The sequence below is a fragment of the Amblyomma americanum genome, chromosome 1 (genome assembly GCF_052857255.1).
Source record: "Amblyomma americanum isolate KBUSLIRL-KWMA chromosome 1, ASM5285725v1, whole genome shotgun sequence".
Lineage (NCBI taxonomy): Eukaryota > Metazoa > Arthropoda > Arachnida > Ixodida > Ixodidae > Amblyomma > Amblyomma americanum.
The window spans coordinates 75,440,748-75,465,243 of NC_135497.1; the positions used below are offsets into that span (position 1 = coordinate 75,440,748).

Here is a 24,496-nt window from a genome sequence, read left to right on the forward strand (position 1 = left end):
GCGATTAAAAGCAGCGGGAAAATTCACACGAAGGAATGAAAACCAAAGCCCACCGCTGCCAGGAGGCTTCCATTTCAGCGATCTTCTTAACACCATCCTTCATGTCCTTTGGAAGTTGGGTCCTAGAAAAAAAAAAGAGAGAACGTAAGAAGGGAATGCATGTAACAAATTGGCTCTCAGATTTCTCACAGCGCGCAGTTATTCCTACAACGTGCACTCTGCCTCCTTCTCACCTGTAGTCCAGCTTTGGCTTCGCTGTGCACCTGAGGGTGGCCTGAGTTTGGTCCTCGCCAACGTCGTTGACGGCCCGTGCAACGTATGTGCCCGAGTCCTCAGGGTACACGTATAGCACGTCCAATGCAACGAAGCCGAAATCGTGCGTTGTCTTGAACCGGTGACCTGAGAAATCAGGTTAACATGGCGTCATCGTTCGGCTACCAAAATTACGTTGGGTGTAACATCACGACTGGCGTTTCGCAAGGATTAAAAATGCAGTACCTGATCTCAAGGGTTGTCCGTTGTGGTACCATTCCACCCTCAGCTTTGGATCGTTGATGGGCTCCAGGCGGCATTCGAAGTGAGCCGAGTCGCCCTCATTAAGGTTTTGCTGAGGCTGTATCTGGGTGATGAACCTGGGTTGAGCAGGGAAGAGGGCGAAGGGAGTAGGTTAGGCTCCGTTTTATAGGTTTTTTTGATTGAGGCGCTGAAGGCTTGGTAACTGTTATACCTGGGCTTGACCGGTTCCTGCTCCTGAATTGTCTCTTCTTGTGGCGTCGGGTACTCCAGGTCGCGCAGCTTGTCAACGTTCATGCCCTCTGGCAGCTGGCTGTCCATGATGATGTCTTTCTTGGCTGAAAACAAAATGGCGCGGTCATGCAGCGCAAAGCGTGGCCGGCGGTGTACCAGAAACGAGTGAATGCTTACCTTTAATCTTTAGGGTTGCCTTGGTCGTGTCGGAGCCCCAACGGTTCGTGGCACGACACATATACTCTCCAGAGTCGCGGGGGAAGAGCCAGTCGATGTCCAGCACCACGAAGCCGAAGTCATCGATGGTGTGAACACGCGTACCTGCGCCGTAAACAGTCCAGAGTGGATTAGGTACAAATGCGAAAGTTGCGAATGATAACGTTGGGCACGTTTATAGCCTTGCCACATCCTGAAATGCGCAGCTCACCCGTAACAAGGGGACGTCCGTTCAAGAACCATTCCACTTTCAGGTTGGGATCTCCGACTGGGATAAGCTTGCATTCGAAGTGAGCGCTGTCGCCTTCCACCTTTTCGCGTCAAATCGAAGAAAGTAGCAGCATTAAATGTGGGAACGCGTCGGTGAACCTAATGCTTATCTATCGTCGGTGCTTACCTTATCGAGGAGCGATTGGATCTGCGTGACAAACTTCGGTGGTTCCTTCTTATCATCGTCATAGATCTTCTCTTCAGTTCGGTACATCGACTCTTCCAACTTCTGAATGCTTTCATACCCAGATCGGAATTCTTGAGGTAGCTGTGGTTCCATCACGACTGACTGCTTGCCTGGATAACGGAAAACGCACATTATTATGAGTTTAATCAACATTTCACGAATTCAGCGACATGAAAAATTTGAGTGTTTACATAACACCAAAAGACTGAATTGCGCTTGGTAAAGTCTGCTTAAAAGCTGATTCAGTCTTCGGTATGTAGTTTATTTTGAGGCTAGTTCATACCCTTTACGGCGAGCTTGCAGGAGACCGACGCTTCGCCAACCTTGTTGACGGCTCTGCATGTGTAAACACCCGAATCTCGTGGGTAAACACCGGCCACCTCCAGAATGACGTATCCAAAGTCGCTGATTGTCTTGACTCGAGAGCCTGAGGAGAATACACATGCCGAACGTATGTTACCTTTCGTCGGCATTTGTGCAAATTTCTTTACAACGTACCCGTGACAAGTGGCTTGCCATTGTGATACCAGTCAACTCTCAGCGTAGGGTCACCGACTGGCGTCAACCTGGAAGGGAATGTAGATTGTGAGAACCGGTGCCCTTGGCGACACATTAAAGTCCCTTGCTAGAAAATAAAAAGAGGCACGCATCAGTAAGCACTGGTCGCTTGGCACAGCCCGTATAGCGAGCTCTTAGGGAGCAAACCAAACAGAAATAAATAGAACACCACGCATGTGGAGTACCGGAATGCATACCTGCACTCGAAATGAGCCAGAGAGTTCTCTGCCAGCGTCAGGTCCTGCGGCGTGGTGATGAACTTGGGCGGCTGAGAGGTGTCCTTGTCCGTCCACTTCTCGTCGATCCTAGCCGAGGAGACTTCTTCGAACTTGGCAATCTTCTCGATGCCTGTGGTCATTGACTCTGGCAGCTGCGTCTCGAGAATGATGCTACGCTTTCCTGTAAGAAGAATGTTCTTTTTGTTTAACTGGAAACGTTGCAAGAATTTAGCGGTTGTCATTGTCCTTTGAAGACTGTAAAATTTCTATGTCGCGCTACATGAGCCACCTTACCTTGACACTTGAGTGTGCATGTGGTGACGGCCTCGCCGAAACGGTTTCTAGCACGGCAGGAGTAGACGCCGGAGTCCTCCGGGTACACAGGGCTCATTTCGAGCACCACGAAGCCGAAGTCGTTGATGGTTCGGATTCTTGTTCCTGGGGCAAGGAGCAGTGTCACGGTTTTAGCCCCGTGTTTAGAAAGAGCTTGACGTAAAGCAATTTGCTGTCGGTTTGAAAGCACACCCTGGCACAGTATGGATACATTTGGTGCTTGTACATGTTGCAGTTATCTATTTATCTAGCCTCTCCAGTGATCTTGACTGTATTGAAGAACCAAGAAATACGCACTGAACGTCGTTGTTTAAGCCCTGTGTGTGAATCAGCGGAGACAACTTGTCGTCGTAACTCATTTTCTCTACTCATGTTCGAAGCTATGATACGAGAAATTGGTATTATTTTCTTTTCCTGCTGCTTGCAGTTAAGTGAAGTCTATACTCAACGAGAATGCTGGTCTCTCACCTGACATCAGCGGCATGTTGTTCTTGAACCATTCCACAGTCAGGTCTGGATCATCTGTAGGCGTCAGCCGGGCTTCCAGATGTGCGTTGTCTCCCTCCCTGTGGGCCAAATAGAGAACGCTTAATTGTATGGTAGTGTAAAGAACGCGCGGTTTGAGTCCAAAGAACAACATTCGAACAACCGATATGGTTTTCGGCAACTGTCGTACCTCAGATCCTCAACGTTAGTGAGCGGTACGGTGAAACGAGGCGCCTCAGCGGGTCCCTCGGGCTCAATGACCGCCGCAGTGCGGTACAGGCTTTCTTCGAGAGCGATGATGTTCTGTGTCGCCGAGGCCATTTCAGGGGGCACTTGAGGAGTCAGGATCAAGGAGCTCTTGGCTGCAAAATGAAAAGCACCATCAGTTGTTTCTGGGGGTACTAGCAAAGCCTAAGTGTCGCCAGTTAGGACAGTTGCGTGCCTTGCAGAGCCATAGGAGCCCGAAGCCGTCACCCTGATTCATATTTTCCCCCCTAGGCCTGCTGGGCCTGCTAGTTCCGCATATGCGCAACCCATGGATCATCTTAAAGGCGCGTTCGTAAGGAGCAAGTTTTCACACTTCTTCACTTGGTGAACCATTTATTCGGGAATATTTTTTTCTCCTGCGTTTGTTTTCGGTAGAACCTATAATTAATGGTTCTTAATACAAAATGCGCACATTTAGTTGAGTTCCGCAAGCGCTAGTACCTCTTGTTCATTCCTCCTAATCACAGTTTTCAGACTTTTTCTAGTTTACAACCATGAAATTCAGTACTTTTCACACGATTAGATGATGCTGAGTACTCACACTTGCACTGTAGTGTCGCGCGGGTCACATCTGAGCCGAGCTTGTTCGTGGCCTTGCAGACCCATTCGCCGGAGTCCTCTCCGTAGCAGTACAGGATGTCCAGGATAACGATGCCGAAATCGTGGAACGTCCGGAAACGATGTCCTGCAGGTAATTCGACACCCGTTACGCTAGTTAGCCAGGGCCGGTTCCGTAGAGCGCGAGATAGCTGAGCTAGTGACCTGATATTTCGTATTAATGGTTGTGGCGAAACGCGGCAAAAAACAGGGGATGCAATTCAAAATGCAAATGGGGTTGCCTTTGTGTGCAGCGTTGACTTCAGAGATTCATTGCGGCAAACAAACCAATGAAAAGGGGAAAGCAATGATTATTTGTCACAGTGCGCCGTCAAATAATGTGTAGGGCGTGCGCCCGCGATCGCTGGATAAAACAGACTTGTGTTTATTGAATTTAAATGCCAAATCGTCTCTTGACGTGCGCAAAGACGCCACGCTGACCCACGAGCATTTAAAAATGCCACAAACGGTACTTGAACTTGCCGATGTGCTTCAGATCTCATCAGTAACGCATCCCCTAATTTGATTGACGCCAACGTAGTCAGAGGTGAGTGTTATCTCTCAGGGAATTTCAATTTCTCTTGGCAGAAGTAACCAGCTTACTTGCGCGTTTCATTTCGCATTCCAGCTCCCTTTTCTTTTTCTCGGGTTTCGACCTGGAGCGCGTGAAAGCCCATCTAACGTCTATTGTTCTGTTCTTAGCGCTTTGCGCAGTAGCCAGTAGTGGTTGGTGTTCGAAACAAGTGTCTCCAGCTAGCCACTGGATGCTCTGTGCAAAACGTACCTGAGCGCAGCAGCTGGCCATTGAAGTACCACTCAACCGTGAGGTCTGGGTCGTTGACCGGCACCAGCTGGCACTCGAAGTGTGCGCTCTGGCCTTCGACCAGGTTTGTGATGTTGCTCAGCTGTGACAGGAACTTGGGCGGCTGAAGCCGGGTCGCCTCCATCACGGCCGATGTCCTTGTGCGGAAGAATACAGTCAAGTCAACGTCACTGTTGTTTAATAGAGTGAAACAGCGTAAGACAGAAGTGCTACAGGAGAAGTTTACGCGGCTCCGATGAGGCGTAGCCGTGTCCTGCTCTAAACGAGGATAAAGTTCCCTGTCATACCTCTGACTAGCACTCTTATTTGTGTCGAGTTTATTTGGGGAAACAAAACATTAGACGGTCATTACCTGGTGAGAGCCGAAGCACCTTCCAGTTCAGCGATCCTGTCAAGGGATTGCGGCTGTAGCGAGTCCCTGAATATCTTGCCAGTGCCTAAGAAGGAAAACAAAAATGAAGGGAAGAGGTTTTTCGTTTGTTTTTGCAAATTCAATTGCAGCTACCGCAGAGTGAATGAGTCACCAGAGAATTAGGAGCGCCATGGTTCCATGCCAGTAATATGCACTTATAGGACACATTTTCAGTAAGAACACAATACGAGGCGCTCACCTGCGCACTGAATGGTGCACTTAGTGGCGTCGGAGCCGTATTTGTTGGTGGCCACGCACACGTAGTCTCCAGAGTCTTCGGCGTGCACGAATGAGATGTCCATCACCACGTAGCCGAAGTCGCTGAGTGTCTTGATGCGAGAACCTTAAGAAAGGAAACGGGCGTTCAGCTACACCGCCGAGTCACGAGTTTTTTGTGCGCGTGTGCTAAGCTCTGCAGCAGCAAAACAATTCAAATGAGACAATGGTCGCGCTTCCTCAACGTGACCCCAACAGGAACAACATGACTGCACTTTACGTGTTTAGACCTGCGTATGGCAGTGAGAACGAGCGATAGCAAAATAAGCACCTCGATGAAAGTTTGTTACAACTAGTAGCAGCGGCCAACAAGATTATCTTCTGACTATAACCTCTGAGGAAGTTCTTTGTCATATCATAGCTTAACCTGTCGCTTTTCTGTCAACCGAGGGAGCCGTAAATCGTGTGGCGTACCTACTCCCCTGTCTTAGGGTCATAATGGCAAGAAGCATTTAGGCGCGCTCTTTCAGTCTGAAAAATGCCCATACTTACTGTCGCGAAGTGGCTGCGAGTTTTTGTACCACTCGACCTTCATGTCTGGGTCGCCAACAGGCACCAGGTGGCATTCGAGGTGAGCGCTGTTTCCTTCCTGCGAGCATACACGGTATGGTTAAGGCTGTTAGAAGTTGTGTTTGAGACATCGTAATCAAATGCGAGCAGCGGTCGAGAATAAGCTGAGAAAAAGACACAGGACAGTTTCGTATAAGCAATACCGAAAATTGGGCGAGCTGGTTTATGTTCACGATAAAAGATAGCGTGAACAGATGACGAAAGACGGACAGGATGGCGTAGACAGTTGCGGGTTAGTGCTTGTTTGCGTCGTCGTTTTCCCTTCGAGCTATTTTTTAATCACAAATTCTGTTAATACGGCAATATTATTTCTCCGACGCATCTACTAATTAAAATATGCACCGTAAAGGTCCTGTCCTGTTGTTACAAAGCACCACGCACCATTTTGTTCCTGCTCGTGTTCACACGTACCCTGTCCAAGTGGGAGCGTGAAGCAAGATAAACTCGACTGTCGGTCACTAACCTTGAGGTCCATGAGGTTCTGCAGCTGCGTGGTGAATTGCGGCCGCTGTCCCTTGGTCTTGTCGGTGCACTCGAGGTCGACGGTGACCTCGGCCTTGCCCCACTTGTTGGTCGCACGGCAAGTGTAGCGGCCAGAGTCCTCCAGCACAGTCCCCAAGATCTCGAGCACCACCATGCCGAACGCGTGGACCGTCCGGATGCGGTGCCCTGCGACACGGCGCACGCACTCGTCACGCGTCTGCCCGAGAACTCGCCACGAAGGAAGTAAAGTAATTTCAGTGCCCAGCGCGCACCTGCTTTGAGGGGTTTGCCGCGGAAGAACCATTCCACCTGCATGGTCTGGTCGCCGACTGGCGTCAGCGTGGCCTCGAAGTGGGCGATCTCGCCCTCGTTCAGGTCCTTGAGGTTGACGAACTGAGATGTGAAGACTGGCGGCTGGCCAGCGGCTTCCTCCTGGATCGCTTCGGGCACGCGCGTCAGCGACTCCTCCAGGTGCTGGATGGACTCGAGGCCCTTGCGGCCCTCCGGGTGCAGCGTGTCCTCCTGCACGCCCTTGCGGGCTGCAGCGAGACAGCGTGGGTTAGAGGTTAGCACCGTTGCGAGCGGTTTGAGCGACCCACTCTGTGTACCTCTCCGGGATCGGCATCAAAACAAACTCCCAGGAACGCGGCAAACTTCAGAACAAACAAGCCACTGAAGAAGAGGGTTTTGTTTGCTTGAGAAATATTTTACTCCTTGTGCGTTCTTACTCCCAATATTCAGGGTGATTTTTTTACCTTTGTATTTTATTTTAAAAACTGCGCGAGATACGTCGGTGCCGCCTGTTGGGTTGGATTGTAGTGAAAGGCCGACATTATGTACCCGAAATTAACTTTTTCATTCTTGATCTCAAGGGCCAAGGTTATGTTACGAAAATTGATGGCCGTCAAGATCCAAGGTGACCTGTTTTGTTAAATTTTCGTAATCGGCAATGTGGATCGAAATACCGAACGGCAAAAATGCGCATTTCAAAGCTCGTTGAGTGGGCTTTTCCGAATTAAATATATATTATAAAATGCCATGTCTCCCACTTCTTATGCGTCAAATACAGGCGCATTTAGTGTATTTGATGATGTAGAAGAAGTAAGCGTGATTTCGGCGCCGGTACCACGCGCAGCGACGACATTTTATAAATATGTGATGCGGGAAAGCCAACTCAATAATTGGTTGGTTGGTTTTTTAGGGGAAAGGAAATGACGCAGTATCTGTCTCATACATCGTTGGACACCTGAACCGCGCCGTAAGGGAAGGGATAAAGGAGGGAGTGAAAGAAGAAAGGAAGAAGAGGTGCCGTAGTGGAGGGCTCCGGAATAATTTCGACCACCTGGGGATCTTTAACGTGCACTGACATCGCACAGCACACGGGCGCCTTAGCGTTTTTCCTCCATAAAAACGCAGCCGCCGCGGTCGGGTTCGAACCCGGGAACTCCGGATCAGTAGTCGAGCGCCCTAACCACTGAGCCACCGCGGCGGGTTCAATAAGCTTCCAAATGCGTATTTTTGACGTTCGAGTTTTCGAACCACGTTGCAGATTACGAAACTTTAAAAACAGAGCTCACCTCGGATGTTCAAGGCCATCAACTTCACAATATGACCTTGCCCCCTAAGGTGAAGAACAAAATGCTTATTAGTTAATTTAAGTTAATTAATCGTCTGAATATTGGTCCAAATGAGGCAGAGAATGTCCGCCCTGCTGTATAATCCAGCTCAACAGACCGCACTAACGTCTTTTTCCCACACGCAATTTTGGTGGGTAAGAAGAAAAGAATGCGAAAAGCGCTGTGGCACGTTTCGATGCTGATACTTACTCAGGCACGTGATTGTGGTTGTGGTAAAGGCTTCGCCTGCGGCGTTGCTGGCGCGGCAGGTGTAAACGCCGGCGTCTCGTCCCCAGAAGTCGGTCATGGCCAGCACAACGAAGCCGAAGTCGTGTGTGAGGGTGTGCCGGGATCCTGGAAAACCAGACAAGGAGCCTTCGTGACGACTGCGCTGCAGTCTTTTTGCAGCTATTTGAAGCAGCCGAGGCTACAAAGTTTCATCTCTAGGCTCTCCTTTCATTTTTTGGGAGACCTTCCAATCCGATACCGAGTTGATGCGATGGACTTTTCGTGTACCGCTGAAAACGGTTTAAGTTACGCTTTGACATGGATACCACGACTAGGATTTTAAAGCGATGCGCGACCGTTACAATCGTTTCAGGTGGTGAGAAATGAACACAGGTCTGAATTCGTATAAGTAGAACGTTCAGTTGAGCGAGTTGGTATAAGATTATATTGGAAACAAAACAGCGCACAAAAGACAGAAGACCAGAAGAAACAGACACAGGACACAGCGCTCGTCCTCTTTCTTCTGGTCTTGTGTCTTTAGTGCGCCGTTTTTCCCATTATGGTCGTATATTCGTATTTTGTGCTCGTCAAAGCTGGCTTCGCTGCATTATTAATGTTTGAGCTGTGAAGCCAACTGCAGTGCGTCATTTTCAAAAACTTCAAACGAAACCCAGATTATTCTCATGCTAGCCGACCTTTCATGACTGTCAGACTGCAGTGGACTGTTTCAACAGCTGCTAGACGTGCAGCACTTTCGTACCTAAGTTACCGCTTGCAAGCGTTCAGCAAAGAGACAGACCAAGTTGCTGCATTTCAAGAGCTACGCGTGCAGCGAGGAAAAATGAGCCCCACCTGGCGCAAGTGGTTTGCCGTTCAGGAACCACTCGACCCTGAGCTTCGGGTCGCTTGCTGGTTCCACCTTGCACTCGAGGGTGACAGGGCTACCCTCTTGGATGGAGAAGTTTGGCTCAAGGGGCACCACGAACACCGGGCGCGGGAACACCTTCTCAGCCTCTTCGACGGGAGCCTGCAACGGGCCATGCGATTCTTTAGCATCTGGTGCCGTGTAACCGCATCTGCCGCCTAAGCCTAATCACTGCTTCAAAGTTCAGTGGGAAAAGAGTACCTGGTATCTGGTCAAGTAGGAAGTCTCTAGCTCCTGGACCTTGGACAGTCCCTGTGCGCCCATTGGGTGAAGAGTGTCGGACAGCACGCCGCTTTTTCCTAGAAGAGTTTTCAATTAAATGTTTTTGCTTTGATGTAACTTCTCTTCCAAGCACTTTAAAACTAAAATGTAAGGGCGCGATGTAGTATTAACGCCTTCGTAGACAAAGGTGTACCTTGGACTTTGAGAGAGCCGGTAGTGACCGCTTCGCCCTTCGCGTTGCGGGCTCGGCACGTGTAGATGCCGGCGTCCTCCGGGTATGCGTTGCTGACATCCAGTGTGACGAAGCCAAAGTCGTTGTTGAAGTTGTACTTTGAACCTGCAGGCGGCGGAAGGGTGCTTTAACTACGCTCTGACTGCATGAACAAAGCGCCTCGCAAGGCAGCATTTTGTTTGTTAGCATCTCTATCTCCTCGAGCGCGGAGTTTATTTTTTCTTTTTGCTACACTTAGGCCTTTTATGCTACAGGTGTTGTTATGGTCTGTTAGTCAGAAGGACTGTTTTTCGCCTCAAAAACGAAGAAATAAAAGTACCGATTTCATTCTCATCCGTATCCGTCGAGCAGCTTCTCTCACGTTTTGCTCGTTCAGGTTTACAACTGAGCTTCTTATAAACTTGGCTTTCTTCGGCCGCCAACGACTCGGTTTCAAACATTACCTTGATGATCAACCTCGCGTGCAGACGTGGCGCATATCACACCAACGCACATGCAGAAATTGCGCAATGCATATTTTGAAAGCATGCGACTTTGAAGCGTTCCCGGTGAGCAGAGAAAACACGTCGATGGGTTTGAGCTTACCAGCAGGCACTGGCTTGTTGTTCTTGAGGAATTCCACCTTGAGCGTGGGATCCTTGGATGGCTCCACTCGGCACTCGAAGTGCGCAGTCGCACCCTCGCGGATCTCCAGGTTGTTGAGGTGCGTGACGAACACGGGCCCTTCGTAATCTGGTTCAGGCACGTACTTCTCAGGCGGCACATACTCTTCCAGCTGGCGGATCTTGGGCAACGAGTCGGGGTGCTGGGAAGCCAGGATGATGTTCTCACGGCCTGTAATGCAAAGCACGTCGTAAGAACGCTCGATGGAGCAACCCTCCCAGGTTCAGCCGCACAGTTGTTGTTCAAAAAGCTCACCTTCAACCTTGATTGTGCACGTCGATATAGCTTCGCCAACATCGTTGGTGGCCTTACAGGTGTAAATTCCAGAATCGTCCGGTCTAGCGCTGGAAATGTCCAACGAAACCAAGCCGAAATCGTCCGTAGGCTTGATACGAGTACCTGGAAGTAAGTAAGCAAGCAAGTGCAGTCATTTTTGACCTGTCGAAATTCTCTATCTATACCTTCATACTCTTATCCAATCATTCGCGAATTCATTAAAAAACACGAATTCCAAGTGAGGAAAATGTACGCACCCATGACCAGAGGCTTGCCGTTCTTGAACCATTTGACTTTGAGCTTGTCGTCGTTGGTAGGTTCAATGCGCCCTTCGATGCGCAGGTAGTGGCCTTCAACAGCGCCATCGATGTTGTTCAAGTGCTGCACAAACACTGGCGCCGCCTTGGGCTTCTCGTCGGACCACTTCTCAGGAATGCGGCTGGAGTCGTACTCGAACTTCTGCGTCTGCCTGTACGCCTCGGGATGGTGGGAGTCCAGCAGCACACCAGCTCGGCCTGCGTCAAGGCAACGTTCCTCTTGTGACGAGTCTCTATGACGTGTGAATAGTCGGCTGCTAGCCAGTTAACCTACTTCGCCGTGAAAGACCAAGCAGAGTCATCGCGCAGTAGTGACTAAAAAAAAAATGAGTTAAGCAGTTCCCGGAGACAGCCGCATTCAGCTGTCGTTGCGCATTTTATAGTAAGATATGGTTAGCGGCTATGTAATAAAGCTATGTAAAAAAAGTGCGGTCTTATGTCCTAAAGCCAATGTTTACCTGAACAGGACGACAACGAAGGGCCCCTAAAACTGTAAAGCCCCTTGATCCATATGAGCGCCCAAGTTAAACGTTTAAGTTTCGAGTGCTATTCTCTGGCCTTCTCACGTGACGTTGCGTTGCACAAACAAGAAACTGCGTGACAAAAAGTTTACGTCTATATTGCTTCGACCCGCGCAAACAGGCTGCCAATTGTTGTTCTTTTATTCCTATTTATTTCGCAATATTAACTTCGCTTTTAACGAGTGCTACAATATATTGCGCCAACTTCACAACATAAAGATGATGATATGCCCAGACGTTTATCGCTTTGTTTTTTTTTCCGCATTTCCTCGTGACCATACGCACAATTATGTTTTCTATGACCCACCTTTCACTCGAAGTGAAGTTGAAGTGACGGCTTCTCCTGCCTTGTTCACCGCTTTGCACATGTAGACTCCAGAGTCTTCCGCGATGCCCGACAGGATGTCCAGGGTCACAAATCCAAAGTCGTTGTTGGGAATCAACCTCGAACCTGAAAATCAAAATCAGTCGCTTGATTCCGCAGAACTAACGTCTGCCAGTGCACTTAATTTTCGGCAAGAAGGGGCGCCGATCAATGAGGACAACAACCTGTTCGGGTGCTTGTGTGAAGGCGGTCCACACTCATCTGCCATTTGTGTTCACTATTAGTTTTTGTTTACTCAGTGTTGTTATTCATTTAGCTCTATCTTCATTCTCTTCACACTGCTACTCTGTATGTAAAGCAAAATAGCAATATTACAAATCCTCTTAACTAAGGTTCAAAACTATGCAGATATCAAGTATGGTCGGTGTGAGCATTTTTCAAGAAAAAAAAAAGAAGCACGCACCTTTTGGAAGCTCGATGCCGTTGACGTACCAGTAGAACTTGAGGTCAGGGTCTCCGACAGGGACACAGCGGCACTCCAGACGTGCAGGCTGTCCCTCGTTTATCTCGCCAGGACCAACCAAGTGGCTGGTGAACACTGGCTTTTCGTACACTGCGTCTGGTTTCTCCGGAGGCTTCTGGCCCTTCAAGTCTTCCAGCTCACGGATCTTCTCGTAGCCTTGAGGTTGCAGGGTGTCCAGAAGAATGGACGCCTTGGCTGCAATTGGTACGCGGAGCCAGAACATGAGGTTTAGGCTCGGTTTTTTTATAGCTCTGGAGTGATGGCGACCTAGTTAGGGAAATATGAAATTATAGCAGAAAGTAAACTTACGTTTAACCTTGAGCATGCAGGTGGTCACTGCCTGGCCCAGGGAATTGGTGGCCTTGCACGTGTAGACGCCAGTGTCCTCCGGGCGCACGTAGTCCATGTCGAGTGCAACGTAGCCAAAGTCGTGAACTGGATGGAACCTCGTGCCTGTAATTAAAATAAAGACATATATGAGAAATGTCAGAATAAATAGCTAGAAGAATAAGATTGGTGGATGTGCTCTTGACAGGTAGTCTCAGGTATTGAATTACTAGTATTCCTCGAAAGGAAAGTATGCATTCAGTCCTGAATATATCGAAATATGGGGAGGGGGGCATCGCGAAAAAGTTCTGTATATAGACAATTCTATATATAAAACATGGCAGTAGATATGCTTACGTCTACCAGAAGCATGGATACAGTGCACGCACGCTATCGGCACGCTTCCTGCAGCGATGTGCCGCCCGCCGGCGTACTGCAACATAGCCTCTGCAGATGCTATGTTCCAGTACGTCGGCCAAGCGCGCATCGAAGCCGCAGTAGACGGTTGTTTGAAACTAGCACCTGTCATAATAAATCTAATCCGGTTACCGGTGCGCTATAAGCAATAATATCTCATTAAAATAAGTTACACTTGATTTCCGCAGTGCCTTCAGCAGTGAAGCAGGCAGCGCGAGAGCCGCCGCAAGCCTTCGGTCAACTAGGTTGGTTCCAGGGCACGACAATTGGTTCACGGAACACCATTTTATTAGTCCGCTCAGGAGATAAAAAAATTTAAAGACGATCTATTGGACTGATGCAGAGCAAATGCGATAGCCTGCTTCTTTCACTCGGCAATATAGCCAGTTCTGATTATATTCCAATTCGAGTTCTTTGTTTTTCACTTCCCAGACTATTCCAATTATTATTATATTCCAATTCCGACTACGCAACTATATACGCAAAATGTGTAACATTCAGGACACCGTATGGCTGCGTTTGGGTGCTCCCTTAACGCATTAAACGTTGGACCTAACACTGCACGTTAGGGGCGATGTCACTTCGAGATAAAAATCGGAATATGTGACTCTGCACAATCGGCGTATGCAATGAGAACGTAACGTCATATGGAAGTGAAACAAAAAAGTGCACCAACCTTCCATCAGTGGCGTGTCGTTGAAGAACCACTGGACATTGAGGGTAGGATCTCCGACTGGGATCAGCCTGCACTCCAGGTGGACGTTTCTCTGGTCTTCAACGAGGTTCTCCAGGTTCTGCAGAGGAACCGTGAACACGGGCGTCTGGTAGGTGACTGGCTCCTGGATGACTTCACGCTTGAAACGAGACTCGTCTTCCATCTCCCTGATCTTAGCCAGTCCTGTCAAGCAAGCATAGCGAAAACAAAGTTTTTCGCACCATCGATTTGTGCAGTCAGAGGCTGTGCTGGAGAAGGCAGGACTCACCTTCTGGGTGCTGGGTGTCGGAGATGATGCTGGATTTTGGCAGGACCCGCAGCGTGGCTGTTGTCTCGGCAGTTCCTAGGTCGTTAGTGGCGCGCACCGTGTAAGTGCCGGAATCCTCTGGAATGGCGCTTGTCGCGTCTATCGCCACGTAGCCGAAGTCGCTGGTGATGTGAACGCGCGTCGCTGCGAAACGTTTTGAACAGTTTAGGATACGATGGTATTTTTGTAAACGCTACTTTCGCCGTGTATAGAACATTCATTACCAGCTGTAAGCGGCCGTCCGTTGTGAAGGATATCAATCTTCAACTTAGCGTCGTGGGCTGGTTCCACCTGAAGTAGGTTAGGATATAAACGTAAGCTTCCGAACGTATATATATAAGTGCGACTGCTCGCAGACGCACGTTCTGGACACACGCAAACTTACGCGACACTCCAAGTGGGCGCTTTCACCCTCCGAGATCTCCTGGGTTCCCCTCAGTTCAGTGATGAACACAGGCTTTGAGATCGGCTTCTCCTGAATTTCGGCAGACTGGTACTTCACTTGCGCTTCGAGCTCCCGGATTTTCTCAAGACCCTCCGGATGATGCGTATCATAGAAGATCTTTTGCTTGGCTATAAGAATAGCAACAAATCACGTATTAATTGCCAGGCACGCGATGTATGCGAGCTTCTTTTGCAAGAGCACTGCGTTAAATATCTATTTTACGAACCGCCCTATATAACCTTGTACTCTTTCAATCGTGAGATATTATTTTAGAATATAGAGATACCTCGGGCATCAGCCAATTAAAATGACATTTTTTTATTAACTTACGTAGGGCACGCAGGTTACACGTTGTAACCGCTTCTCCGAGAGAGTTGGTTGCCTTGCACATGTAGGTTCCGCTATCTTCGGCATACACATACATAATGTCGAGGGCCACATATCCAAAGTCGTGCGTCGTCCTGAACCGATGTCCTGCAAGAAAGAAATATTTGGTACCAATGCATATACCGCTGGAGTCGGCTTATGAACGAAGCCATAGCAGCACTGCTGCCTAGTGTTAAAGAAGCTCACCTGGCCGGATTTCCACGCCGTTGACGTACCACTGAACTTTGAGATCAGCGTCATTGATGGGCTCGAGTCTGCACTCCAAGTGAGCGCTCTGTCCTTCCACAAGACCGTCCAGCGAGTTCAGAGGCACCGTGAACACGGGCCTTTGCAGCTGGATCACCTGTTCAGGCTTCTCCGGCGCCTGGTACTCTTCAAGTTGCCTGATTTTCTCCAGGCCCTTTTCGTGGTAGGTGTCGGTTACAATGGCGGACTTTCCTGTTTTATCGTAATAAACGTACGTTAGAATCCACTGGGAAGTAGTTTGTTTTTCAGTAACTCACCGAGAACGTTGATTGAGCACGTGGTAACGGCTTCGCCGAGCTGATTGGTTGCCTTGCACATGTATGTGCCAGAATCCTCTGGGTAGGCGTAGAGGATGTTGAGAGCCACGTAGCCAAAGTCAGAAACAGTCTTGAACCTGTGGCCTGTGTGAAAAAGAAGGGAATTAGTAGTTAGCCCTCTCATTGCAACAAGTACAGTACGTAGGGTCGGTACCGTTGTTTCCGTCACTTACCAAGCGGAATTTCTACGCCGTTGTGGAACCACTGAATCTTCATGTTAGCGTCGTTGATTGGTGTCAGCGTAGCCTCAAGGTGAGCGCTTTGGCCTTCATGCAGAGTTTCCAGGTTGTAAAGACCCCGAACAAAGTTAGGCTTGTCCTTGATCACCACTTCTTCCTGCGTTGGCCTGATGTAGCCGCATGATTCCTCGAGCTGCTTGATCTTCGGGAGGGCGTCTGGCTGCTGGCTTTCGAGGATGACGCCACCCTTGGCTGCAGAAAGCATTGACTAATTGTACTGCCGGAAACTGAATTATGCTCGCGACTACTTACCGTCAACATGAATGCGCGCCGTGGACCTCGCGGTGCCAAGCTCATTCGTGGCCTGGACCACGTACTCGCCGGAGTGCTCAGCATTCGCTGACAGAATGTCCAAGGCGCAGAAGCCGAAGTCGTACATCGTCCGGTAACGATGACCTGCCGATTGGGAAGAGAATTCATTAGTCTAGAGTACTAGAAGAGCAGATATGGGTGTCCACGGAAATAGCATACGCACCGGACTGCAGCTCGACGCCATTGTGGAACCACTGCACTTTCATAGTGGCATCGGGGTAGGGCGCAATGCGACATTCCAGGTGCGCACTTTCGCCTTCTGTCAGACGGCTCGGGCCCTGGAGCTGGGTGACGAACATCGGTGGGCCCGGACACGGGGCTTCCTGCGTCACTTCTGGCTTGTAACGTCCTAGTTCCTCGAGCTGTTGAATCTTCTGAAGTCCCTCTGGGTGTTGAGTGTCGAACACCAGCGACTTGGAATCTGAAAATGAAACCATTCGTTTTTGCGTTTTATGCCCCACAAATTTTGAGACAGAAATTTATTGAAGTTGGATAGCTCGACCACATTGCAGTCAGCATAATGCTTCAAAATTATTACCGTTGGAAGGACTGTATGCGTCCTTTGTACTGGTAATAAGACTCCAACAACTTGTAAAGCACGCAAAACTTGTACTATGCGCACGTGCACCCCGTGCTTCGAGATCATTATGCACTACCTGTGCACCTAATTCAGTGGGCGCGCATGCATATAGCTAATATCCTTAAACGACGTGATGCATTTAGAAGGGCAAGAGAAGCATGGAATAAATTTCACCTTGGACGTTGAGAGTGGCAGAACAAACGGCAGATCCCAGGGAGTTGGTTGCCTTGCAAGTGTAAGTGCCCGAGTCCTGTGCTTTGACGTAGCTCAGGTCAAGAGCGACGAATCCGAAGTCATGAATGGTGTTGACCCGGTTGGCTGAAAAGAATTTCGAAATTCAGAAGCTGCTTTCACTAAATTTCTCGCGGATGAAGCAAGTACCTTTCTGTATGGGGAGTCCGTTGTGGAACCATTCCACTTTGAGGTTGGGGTCGCCCACTGGTATGAGCTTACACTCAAAGTGAGCACTCTGGTTTTCGTTGAGGCTCAGGTTCTTCATAGCTTGAGTAAACACGGGCGCTTGCGTGGTGATCTCTTCCACGACATAGGCGGGCCTTGCTTGGCGTCCGTAGTCCTCGAGTTGCTGGATCTTTTCGTACGCTTCCTGGTTTTGCGTGTCCAGTATCAACGACTTTTCGGCTGCGAAGGTAACAGTGTTTTGTTTATTGAGCAATTTTAGCTGAGAAAAATGACTGGAAGGCGCCACTGATACATTGCCATACACTTACCGTGGCACTTGAGTTGAGCAGACACGACAGCTTCTCCCAGCTGGTTCGTGGCTTTGCAGGTGTAGGTGCCGGAGTCTTCAGCGTAGGTGTTGAGGATGTCCAGAGACACGAAACCGAAGTTGCACATCTCGACGAAACGAGATCCTGCTGGCACCGGCTGGCCGTTCTTGAACCACTCGACCTTCAGCTTGGTATCTCCCACGGGGATCAGGCGGCACTCCAGATGCGCCTTCTGTCCCTCTTGGACCACGATGGATTTGGGAGCTGATGTGAATACGGGCGCTGTCGTAACTGACTGGTCCAGATCGTCAGTGTCCCTCTCATAGCTGCGCAATCAAACAGAAAGAGCAGCTCAGGATTTGTTCTCTCCAGCGGTGCTGCTGTATTTCCAGCTTTAAAGAAAAAATGCAACCATAGCGGCGCATACGTACTGGTGGCCTTCGAGGGCCTGGATCTTTTGCAGTCCCTCAGGGTGTTGAGTGTCCGTGTCAATGGAAGACTTTCCTGCGTAAAATAAATAGACACGTGTCACTTGCGCCGTGCTTATTATTGTGAAATGCGCCAACTGCGATCATGCAGTATTTCGTTTGAATTCATTCGACCATAGCGCAACCAACCTTCGACATTAATTGTCGTGGACAGCTCGGCCTTGCCAAGAGAATTGGTGGCACGCACGGTGTAGGTTCCCGAGTCCTCAGGAACAAGGGACAGAATGTTCAGTGCGACGTAGCCAAAGTCATGGAATGGCCTGTACCGATGACCTGTAAAACGCGCAGGTTTTTTTTTTCATTTTAGCGTCGCTGCGCACATTTGTGAATGCGACGACAACTCACCGATGGGGAGAGAGACGCCGTTGCGGAACCATTCAACCCTGAGGTCAGCGTCGTTGACAGGCTCAAGTCGGCACTCCAGGTGGGCGTTCTGTCCTTCGCGGAGGCTCAGAGCCGTCATGTTAGATGTGAAGGAGGGCTTGGTCTTCACGGTTGTCTCCTCAATTATCTCGCGGCGGTAGCGAGATTGGTCTTCCAACTGCTGTATTTTCTGAAGGCCTTCAGGGTGCTGAGACTCCAGAATGAGCTGCGACTTGGCTGAAACGACAAGACAGGACAGTAACGTAAAAACAGTGCGTGTAACTTTATGTTGACATAGAGCTCTTCAGTTACATACTTCCATTATCAACCCCGATGCTTTCTTCGTCTGCCATTCTAATACCATTCCCTACGATGCCTATACAGTTGTTACATTACTCGTGAAATCCAGGGTTTGATGGAAATCCGGCTGGTCGCGAATGTTCATGGCGGGAAAAATATCGAGTGCCGTCCAGTCTTGTTAAAATACAAGACGTTTCGGCCCCGCTGCTGGGGCCCTGTTCGCAATGAATCGATGGAAGTCATGGCGTACAAGTGACGCAACCACCATTTTTTTTTCGTGAGAGGTTGGGTGCATGGAGCTGAAGTTAAGGTACATGCAGGTGTGCGTGTCCTTCCTGAATACAGTGAATGGAATTCTATCCTAATCGCGTTTTGCTTGGGTGATTAGTTATTGGTGAAATGGGCAATTTCAAGAAAATATTACAACAGCACAACAATGATGTCGACAAGAAGCACGTGGCAGCAAGCGCGTTGACTGAACATGCTGTCTCCTCGGGCAACGGCATCGACTGGGACACCACGAAGGTAATTGGAAAGGAAAACAACAAGACAACAAGCCTTCACTTGAATCCCTTCAGACGACGGCACACCCGCCCAATTGCCCACGTACCATTTCCGAATGGAACCGACTGCCAAGCGATATCACCAACCTGGTATCTTCAGAATCCTTCTTGTCTGCTGTTTCGGCTCATGTATCGCAGTAGCGTGTCTAGTACACAGTGTATTTAGGTTCCCTTGTTTTTATTCTGTTCACTTGGTCTGTTTGACGTCGGATGATTTGCCTGTACTTTTTTTGCTTCCCGTTGGCCTTATTGAATTTTGTCCTCGTACTGTAATCGCCCTTTGTCGCTGTTATTTTTGTTGTTACCACTTTGTAATTTTTTTTCTTTGTGCACTCCTGCCTTGACCGCCAAAGGGCAGTCGGCAGTCTTTATGAAATAAATAAATAAATAATAAATAAGGCAATCAACCCCCGATATACACCCGCTGCTTACGTCACATCATGAAGCCTATATAATTAACCTTCACTTCCATATCTTCATTGCGATCAAGGCCCCCGTAGCGGGTCCAAAATGTCTTTTATTTTAACAAGATTGGTCGGCGCTCGGTATTTTCCCGCCTTACATTACTCCTGCTTCTTACATTCCTAATGTTCATGAAGCGGCGGCTGTCTGACCCTTGTGTCAGAAAGCTCGCCGCGAGGAGCAGGTGGCATGCTCACCAAAGCAGTTCACGTTGCAGGACGTCACATTTTCACCGAGAGAGCTGGTGGCCTTGCACGTGTAGATGCCAGAGTCCTCGGGATAGAAGCTGAGGATGTCCAAGGCGACGTAGTCAAACTCGTGCGCTGGCCTGAATCGATGGCCTGCGAAAGACGTCGCGTGAGCTTTAGCGTCTTCGCGCAAGCAACTGCGAACAGATTTGTACGACCGGCACTGAAAGGGTTACGAACCGACTTTGATGGGCACACTGTTGCGGAACCACTCGACCCGCATGGTGGGGTCCCCGACAGGCTGCAGCCGGCACTCGAGGTGCACGTTGGCTCCCTCCACGGTCTCCACGTTGTGCAGCGGCCGGCTGAAGGTGGGCTTCTGTGTGATGACACTTTCCACGTGCTCCTGGCGGGCGTAACGCGAGTGGTCTTCCAGGTGCTGGATCTTCTCCCAGCCTTCGGGGTACTGCGACTCGGTGATCACGCCGGACTTGCCTGCCAGATCAAAACAACAGCTGTGAGCGCTGCTCTTGGTTCATGCCAGCGTATGCATGACCAGACAGGACTTGCGTCCGTCATAGGCAAGCGATCTCGCTCTAACTTCAATCCAGGCGCAGTTATTACCCAAAATTAGGCTTATTGTTGCGGTCTGTACATACGCTACAGCGCTAAAAAGCGAGGGTGTCGTATGTATTTCTAGACAACAGTCAGTAAGTCCCACTTAAACATTAAGTAGGCACATTTATATTGAGATCTATACCAATTAGTTCGGCATTTTTATTGTTCTTGCTTTGAGCACGACAATTCGGAATAAGAGAAATTAGCTGATAATCTTACCGATAACCTTGATGCAAGACGTTGAATGCGCCGATCCAAGATGATTGGTCGCTCGCAGAGTGTACTGCCCGGTATCTTCGGGCACCAGGTTCAAGATTTGAAGAAATGCTCGTCCAAAGTCATACTTGGTAATGAACCGATGACCTGCACAGAATGAATTATTTATTAATGAAAATTCTGTAATGGCCTTTTCGCAATCGAATATAATTTTGAACAGGAACCTAGACAGCTAGAAGTGTTGTTGCTTACCTGTCGGCAGTGGGCGACCATTAAAGAACCACTCCACCTTCATGGTAGGGTCCTGAAGAGGCTCGATGGCGCATTCTAACACAATGGAATCACCCTCTTTTAAGGGTCCCTTGGGGTCTTTAAGGGGAATCTGCACAACAAATAATAGCACATGCTTGGTGAATATCCGTATCCGCAGAATTATTGTTCTCAGAAGCTGCTATGCTAATTAATACACACCTTGAAGTACGGCTTAGTCCTTGTGACTTCTTCGATGTGGAAGTAGCTGCTGTGATCAACTCCAGAGCCCTCAAGGTACTCAATTTTCTCAAGCCCTACTTCGTGAATCGCGCTTGTGTCAACAGAGGCTTTCGCTGGAAAGGATAAATAAGATAACACAAATCCAATATTCAATAAAAGATCCCGGAAAATTGTGAAAGGGTGAAATGATACGTGGTCAATAATTTGATGGCAGTTGTAGCAGGCAGTGCGAGCGTACCTTGAACTGTTATCTCCTTGGTTAGTACATCCGTTCCAAGTTTGTTGGTGGCACGGACTTCAAAAGTGCCGGTGTCCTCAGGGAATGTGTACAAAATGTCCAAAGCGACGTAGCCGAAGTCGAAGTACGTCTTGAAGCGATGACCGGTGGCCAGTGGACGACCGTTGTGGAACCTGTTCAAATGCACGCAACGTCCACCACTCTTGAGTTTACGTATTTTGTACACAAACGAACCAACGCAGACGACACGCGTTGTACGCAAGTTCGAACTGACTAATTTCTCTGAAAGCAGCCAAGTGTTATACGCGTGGGAGAACCTGTAAGTGGGCAGCAAATCACCGGCAAAGCAAGAAAAAATAATGTTCAGAACTGAAAAATAGATATCAAAATGACATGCACTCGGTATTCATTAAGAACTCCGCAACAAAAAAAAAAAGGAATTTTAAAGCGAGAACACGGTGATGAGCAACGCGTGCTCGATGCACAGGTAACTGACACGATGTCATCAAGATTATTGGCAGCGAACACGCAATAAGCAGTGTAAAAAGGGTAGTCGCAAAACCAGTCAGATCAGCAAGTGATATCGAGGCAATCGAGACGTCAGGCAGTCAAAAGATAGCAACAAATGAAGAAATCGTGAAGATTATTCTCAGGAAACGCGAAGAAAAAGCCAAAAGGCAGAGTCGAAAATAATTACAGATATTCGAAGCAAACGCAGTGTGAACGTGTGAAAAGGTAAAACAAGCCATATCACTGAACGCTATAGGAATACACGTCCGTCTAAAAGGAGATTGCTTTGTGCAGCAGTAAAACAAGAATCTGGTAAAATCGATGACGCGCTGACACATTTGTCACCTAACTACACAAATAAAATGCCTCGATAATTTCTCTTCGTTTATCTTTTTGCACCTGGCAGAATCGCAATGCCGTTAAACAAAGGGTGGCACACGCAACGGAGTGATCTGCAGTCCGGCCTCCACGTTGTTGCACACAGGCAGCCTGTGTTAGCGTAGCCTGTCATCGACGCTTCTTAACGTTTAAACAATCTTAATGATTGTTTCCCTCATATTTTGCAACGAAGCCTTTTACTCCGTTTACCGCGCGTCTGCTACGAATAATCTTATGATTTCTCATTAGTCACCTTGTCCATGCCTTGACCGTCGGTTATTGGTTCACATGCAATTGACGTTTCGAACTCCATTTTGGTTGTGGTGTTGTCGGTGAGTATCGTATATGCGTCGTTTTGATATTGATTCTTGAGTTTTCAACTTCTTTATCTTTTTCCTTCATTACTTTCTTGCCCAGTGGCGCAGGCTCCAAGGTGTATAAAGGTTGGCTGCGTTCCGGGAAATAAATTAGCTCGAAGTTGCGCTATACTTGTCGATGCTGTTCCTTCGTTTGACCCCGTCCCTTTCGCTCAAGATACGCGCAGTCGCGGACAAAAGCTTGCGGAATGCGGATTCACGAAAAAAAAAGAGTACTTCTGCGTTGTGCGGGGAAACAGGTCAATGCAAAGCATCGACACATAAGCGGACATGTATGCACCATCTGCTGGAGCGAATACCAGTTGACCGGGCAGCGAGGAAACGCAGAAATAGCTTTTTTTTTTCGCGAGACCGCATCCTGTAATCTTTTGTCCGTGACTGCATATTAAAGTATGAGCCAGCTAGACGAGAGAGAAGTGTTAACTGAAGGGGTACCACGTTGCCGTGGGGCGACGAGTTTACTTTATTTAGTTACTCTTTTTTATTCAGCGCTACCACCTGCATCATGGGGGCCAAGACAGCCGTGATAAACACGGTACGAATTACTGTTCGCGCAAAACAAGAAGTCTGCAGCAGCAAAAGCGGAAACCCTGGTTCGAAACACTCACCACTCAACCTTCATGTTGGCGTCACCCATTGGCTCCAGGCGAGTCTCGAGGTGAACACTCTGGCCTTCCTTTATTGCCGAGGGCCCTTGGAGCGGTTGCGTGAACTTGGGTTTCTCCTTAATGGAGACCTAGTATGAACAAAAAAAATAGTGCGTCACCCATCCGGTCCCAGGAATCCATTTACAAGGAACTGACCTCTTCGAGTTCGGATCGTTGGTAGTGCGCGGAATCTTCCAGATGCTGAATCTTCTGGAGGCCGCCGGGGTGCTGAGTCTCCTTCACAATTGACGCTTGAGCTGTAATACAGGTGACATGAGCGACTGAGCTGAGCCTGGATAAAAACAACGCCACATCCACCCTCTACAGCCCTAGTTTTACGGCTACTTACACACGCAGACGAGGCGGGCCTGTGTAGTAGCTGAGCCGATGGAGTTGGTCGCCTGGCAGGTGTACACGCCAGAGTCGCGGGAGTCAACTCCGCGGATCGTCAGAGACACGTAGCCGAAGTTGAAGAAAGTCGTCGTTCGAGAGCCTGGCCGAACGGAAGAAATCGTATGATTAGTTACGTCTATCTGAAACACTTCCAACTCATCGCTTAGGGAAAAGTTTCTGGCGTGCATGTGTCTTTGGTGACGCAAGAATAGTGTTAGCCGCCCGCCGTACTTTGAGCCGCCAGTCGTGGGCTGTGCACTCACCTGCTTCAAGCGGACGTCCATCCTTGAACCATTCGACGCGCATCGACGAGTCCCCGGTAGGCTCGAGGCGAGCCTCGAAGTGCACTGTGCTGTTCTCCTTAACGTTCAGCTGATCACGCAGACCTGTCTTGAAGTTCGGCTTCATAGTGGAAACCGGTTCGAAGATGATTTCCTTTGGCGCGTGGAGGCTCATCTGGTACGCTTCCAGCTCCTGCGTCTTCCTTATGTAGGCCTCCTGTTCTGGAATGCCCAGGTCTCCTGTGACAAGGCCTTGCGCTGCGAGGCAAAAAAGCGCCGCCATTATAGCGCTGAAAAGGTATCGCCATGTACTCAGTAGGTGTGGGAAGCAGCGCGATGCCGAATAAATCGATAAATAGTGCCAGTGCGCGAGGCATATGAACGGAACACAAGCATTCTTTTTGAAGAATATAATTGCAGTTTGGTCACGTGCGGTAAAAGCAGCTTACAGTGGTGGCAACGTGAAAGGCTGCTATAGGATGCGTGCAGGTAGCTTACAAAGGATAAACTAGAAGAAAATAAAAAGAGCGCGTAACAAGAAACCGCGCTGTTATTATAACGCGTGTCTAGGAAAACCAGTCTTAATCAACACATCTGTTGTGCAGAACTATAGCGGTGTAAATTTGGCTGTAAAGAGGGAATATCCTTCATCGGCTGTGAGGGACTGCTTC

The 24,496-nt window shown here is 48.9% G+C and overlaps 1 protein-coding gene across 1 annotated transcript in view; it reads right to left on the reverse strand.

Moving 5' to 3' along the window:
• sls (sallimus) overlaps positions 1–24,496 on the reverse strand; it is a 223,794-nt gene that overhangs the window by 135,720 nt on the left and 63,578 nt on the right. The window contains exons 41-96 of the mRNA XM_077645939.1: positions 23,808–24,083; positions 23,501–23,644; positions 23,308–23,408; positions 23,113–23,240; positions 21,240–21,412; positions 20,981–21,114; positions 20,762–20,891; positions 20,513–20,656; positions 19,916–20,170; positions 19,685–19,828; positions 18,145–18,399; positions 17,929–18,072; positions 17,743–17,815; positions 17,312–17,637; positions 16,965–17,222; positions 16,758–16,901; positions 16,167–16,424; positions 15,944–16,087; positions 15,626–15,883; positions 15,393–15,536; positions 15,076–15,327; positions 14,833–14,976; positions 14,443–14,630; positions 14,282–14,348; positions 14,019–14,201; positions 13,712–13,933; positions 12,601–12,744; positions 12,232–12,486; positions 11,751–11,894; positions 10,863–11,120; positions 10,585–10,728; positions 10,252–10,500; positions 9,628–9,771; positions 9,414–9,511; positions 9,140–9,314; positions 8,270–8,413; positions 6,716–6,982; positions 6,424–6,629; positions 5,883–5,979; positions 5,314–5,457; positions 5,055–5,139; positions 4,664–4,839; positions 3,824–3,967; positions 3,206–3,377; positions 2,998–3,095; positions 2,491–2,634; positions 2,176–2,377; positions 1,919–1,986; positions 1,704–1,847; positions 1,361–1,530; positions 1,175–1,274; positions 925–1,068; positions 728–851; positions 499–632; positions 234–399; positions 54–122 (exon numbers count right to left, since the gene is read on the reverse strand). Of these exons, the coding sequence (XP_077502065.1) occupies positions 54–122; positions 234–399; positions 499–632; positions 728–851; positions 925–1,068; positions 1,175–1,274; positions 1,361–1,530; positions 1,704–1,847; positions 1,919–1,986; positions 2,176–2,377; positions 2,491–2,634; positions 2,998–3,095; positions 3,206–3,377; positions 3,824–3,967; positions 4,664–4,839; positions 5,055–5,139; positions 5,314–5,457; positions 5,883–5,979; positions 6,424–6,629; positions 6,716–6,982; positions 8,270–8,413; positions 9,140–9,314; positions 9,414–9,511; positions 9,628–9,771; positions 10,252–10,500; positions 10,585–10,728; positions 10,863–11,120; positions 11,751–11,894; positions 12,232–12,486; positions 12,601–12,744; positions 13,712–13,933; positions 14,019–14,201; positions 14,282–14,348; positions 14,443–14,630; positions 14,833–14,976; positions 15,076–15,327; positions 15,393–15,536; positions 15,626–15,883; positions 15,944–16,087; positions 16,167–16,424; positions 16,758–16,901; positions 16,965–17,222; positions 17,312–17,637; positions 17,743–17,815; positions 17,929–18,072; positions 18,145–18,399; positions 19,685–19,828; positions 19,916–20,170; positions 20,513–20,656; positions 20,762–20,891; positions 20,981–21,114; positions 21,240–21,412; positions 23,113–23,240; positions 23,308–23,408; positions 23,501–23,644; positions 23,808–24,083 (9,298 nt within the window). The remainder of the gene's footprint in view (positions 1–53; positions 123–233; positions 400–498; positions 633–727; positions 852–924; positions 1,069–1,174; positions 1,275–1,360; positions 1,531–1,703; positions 1,848–1,918; positions 1,987–2,175; positions 2,378–2,490; positions 2,635–2,997; positions 3,096–3,205; positions 3,378–3,823; positions 3,968–4,663; positions 4,840–5,054; positions 5,140–5,313; positions 5,458–5,882; positions 5,980–6,423; positions 6,630–6,715; positions 6,983–8,269; positions 8,414–9,139; positions 9,315–9,413; positions 9,512–9,627; positions 9,772–10,251; positions 10,501–10,584; positions 10,729–10,862; positions 11,121–11,750; positions 11,895–12,231; positions 12,487–12,600; positions 12,745–13,711; positions 13,934–14,018; positions 14,202–14,281; positions 14,349–14,442; positions 14,631–14,832; positions 14,977–15,075; positions 15,328–15,392; positions 15,537–15,625; positions 15,884–15,943; positions 16,088–16,166; positions 16,425–16,757; positions 16,902–16,964; positions 17,223–17,311; positions 17,638–17,742; positions 17,816–17,928; positions 18,073–18,144; positions 18,400–19,684; positions 19,829–19,915; positions 20,171–20,512; positions 20,657–20,761; positions 20,892–20,980; positions 21,115–21,239; positions 21,413–23,112; positions 23,241–23,307; positions 23,409–23,500; positions 23,645–23,807; positions 24,084–24,496) is intronic.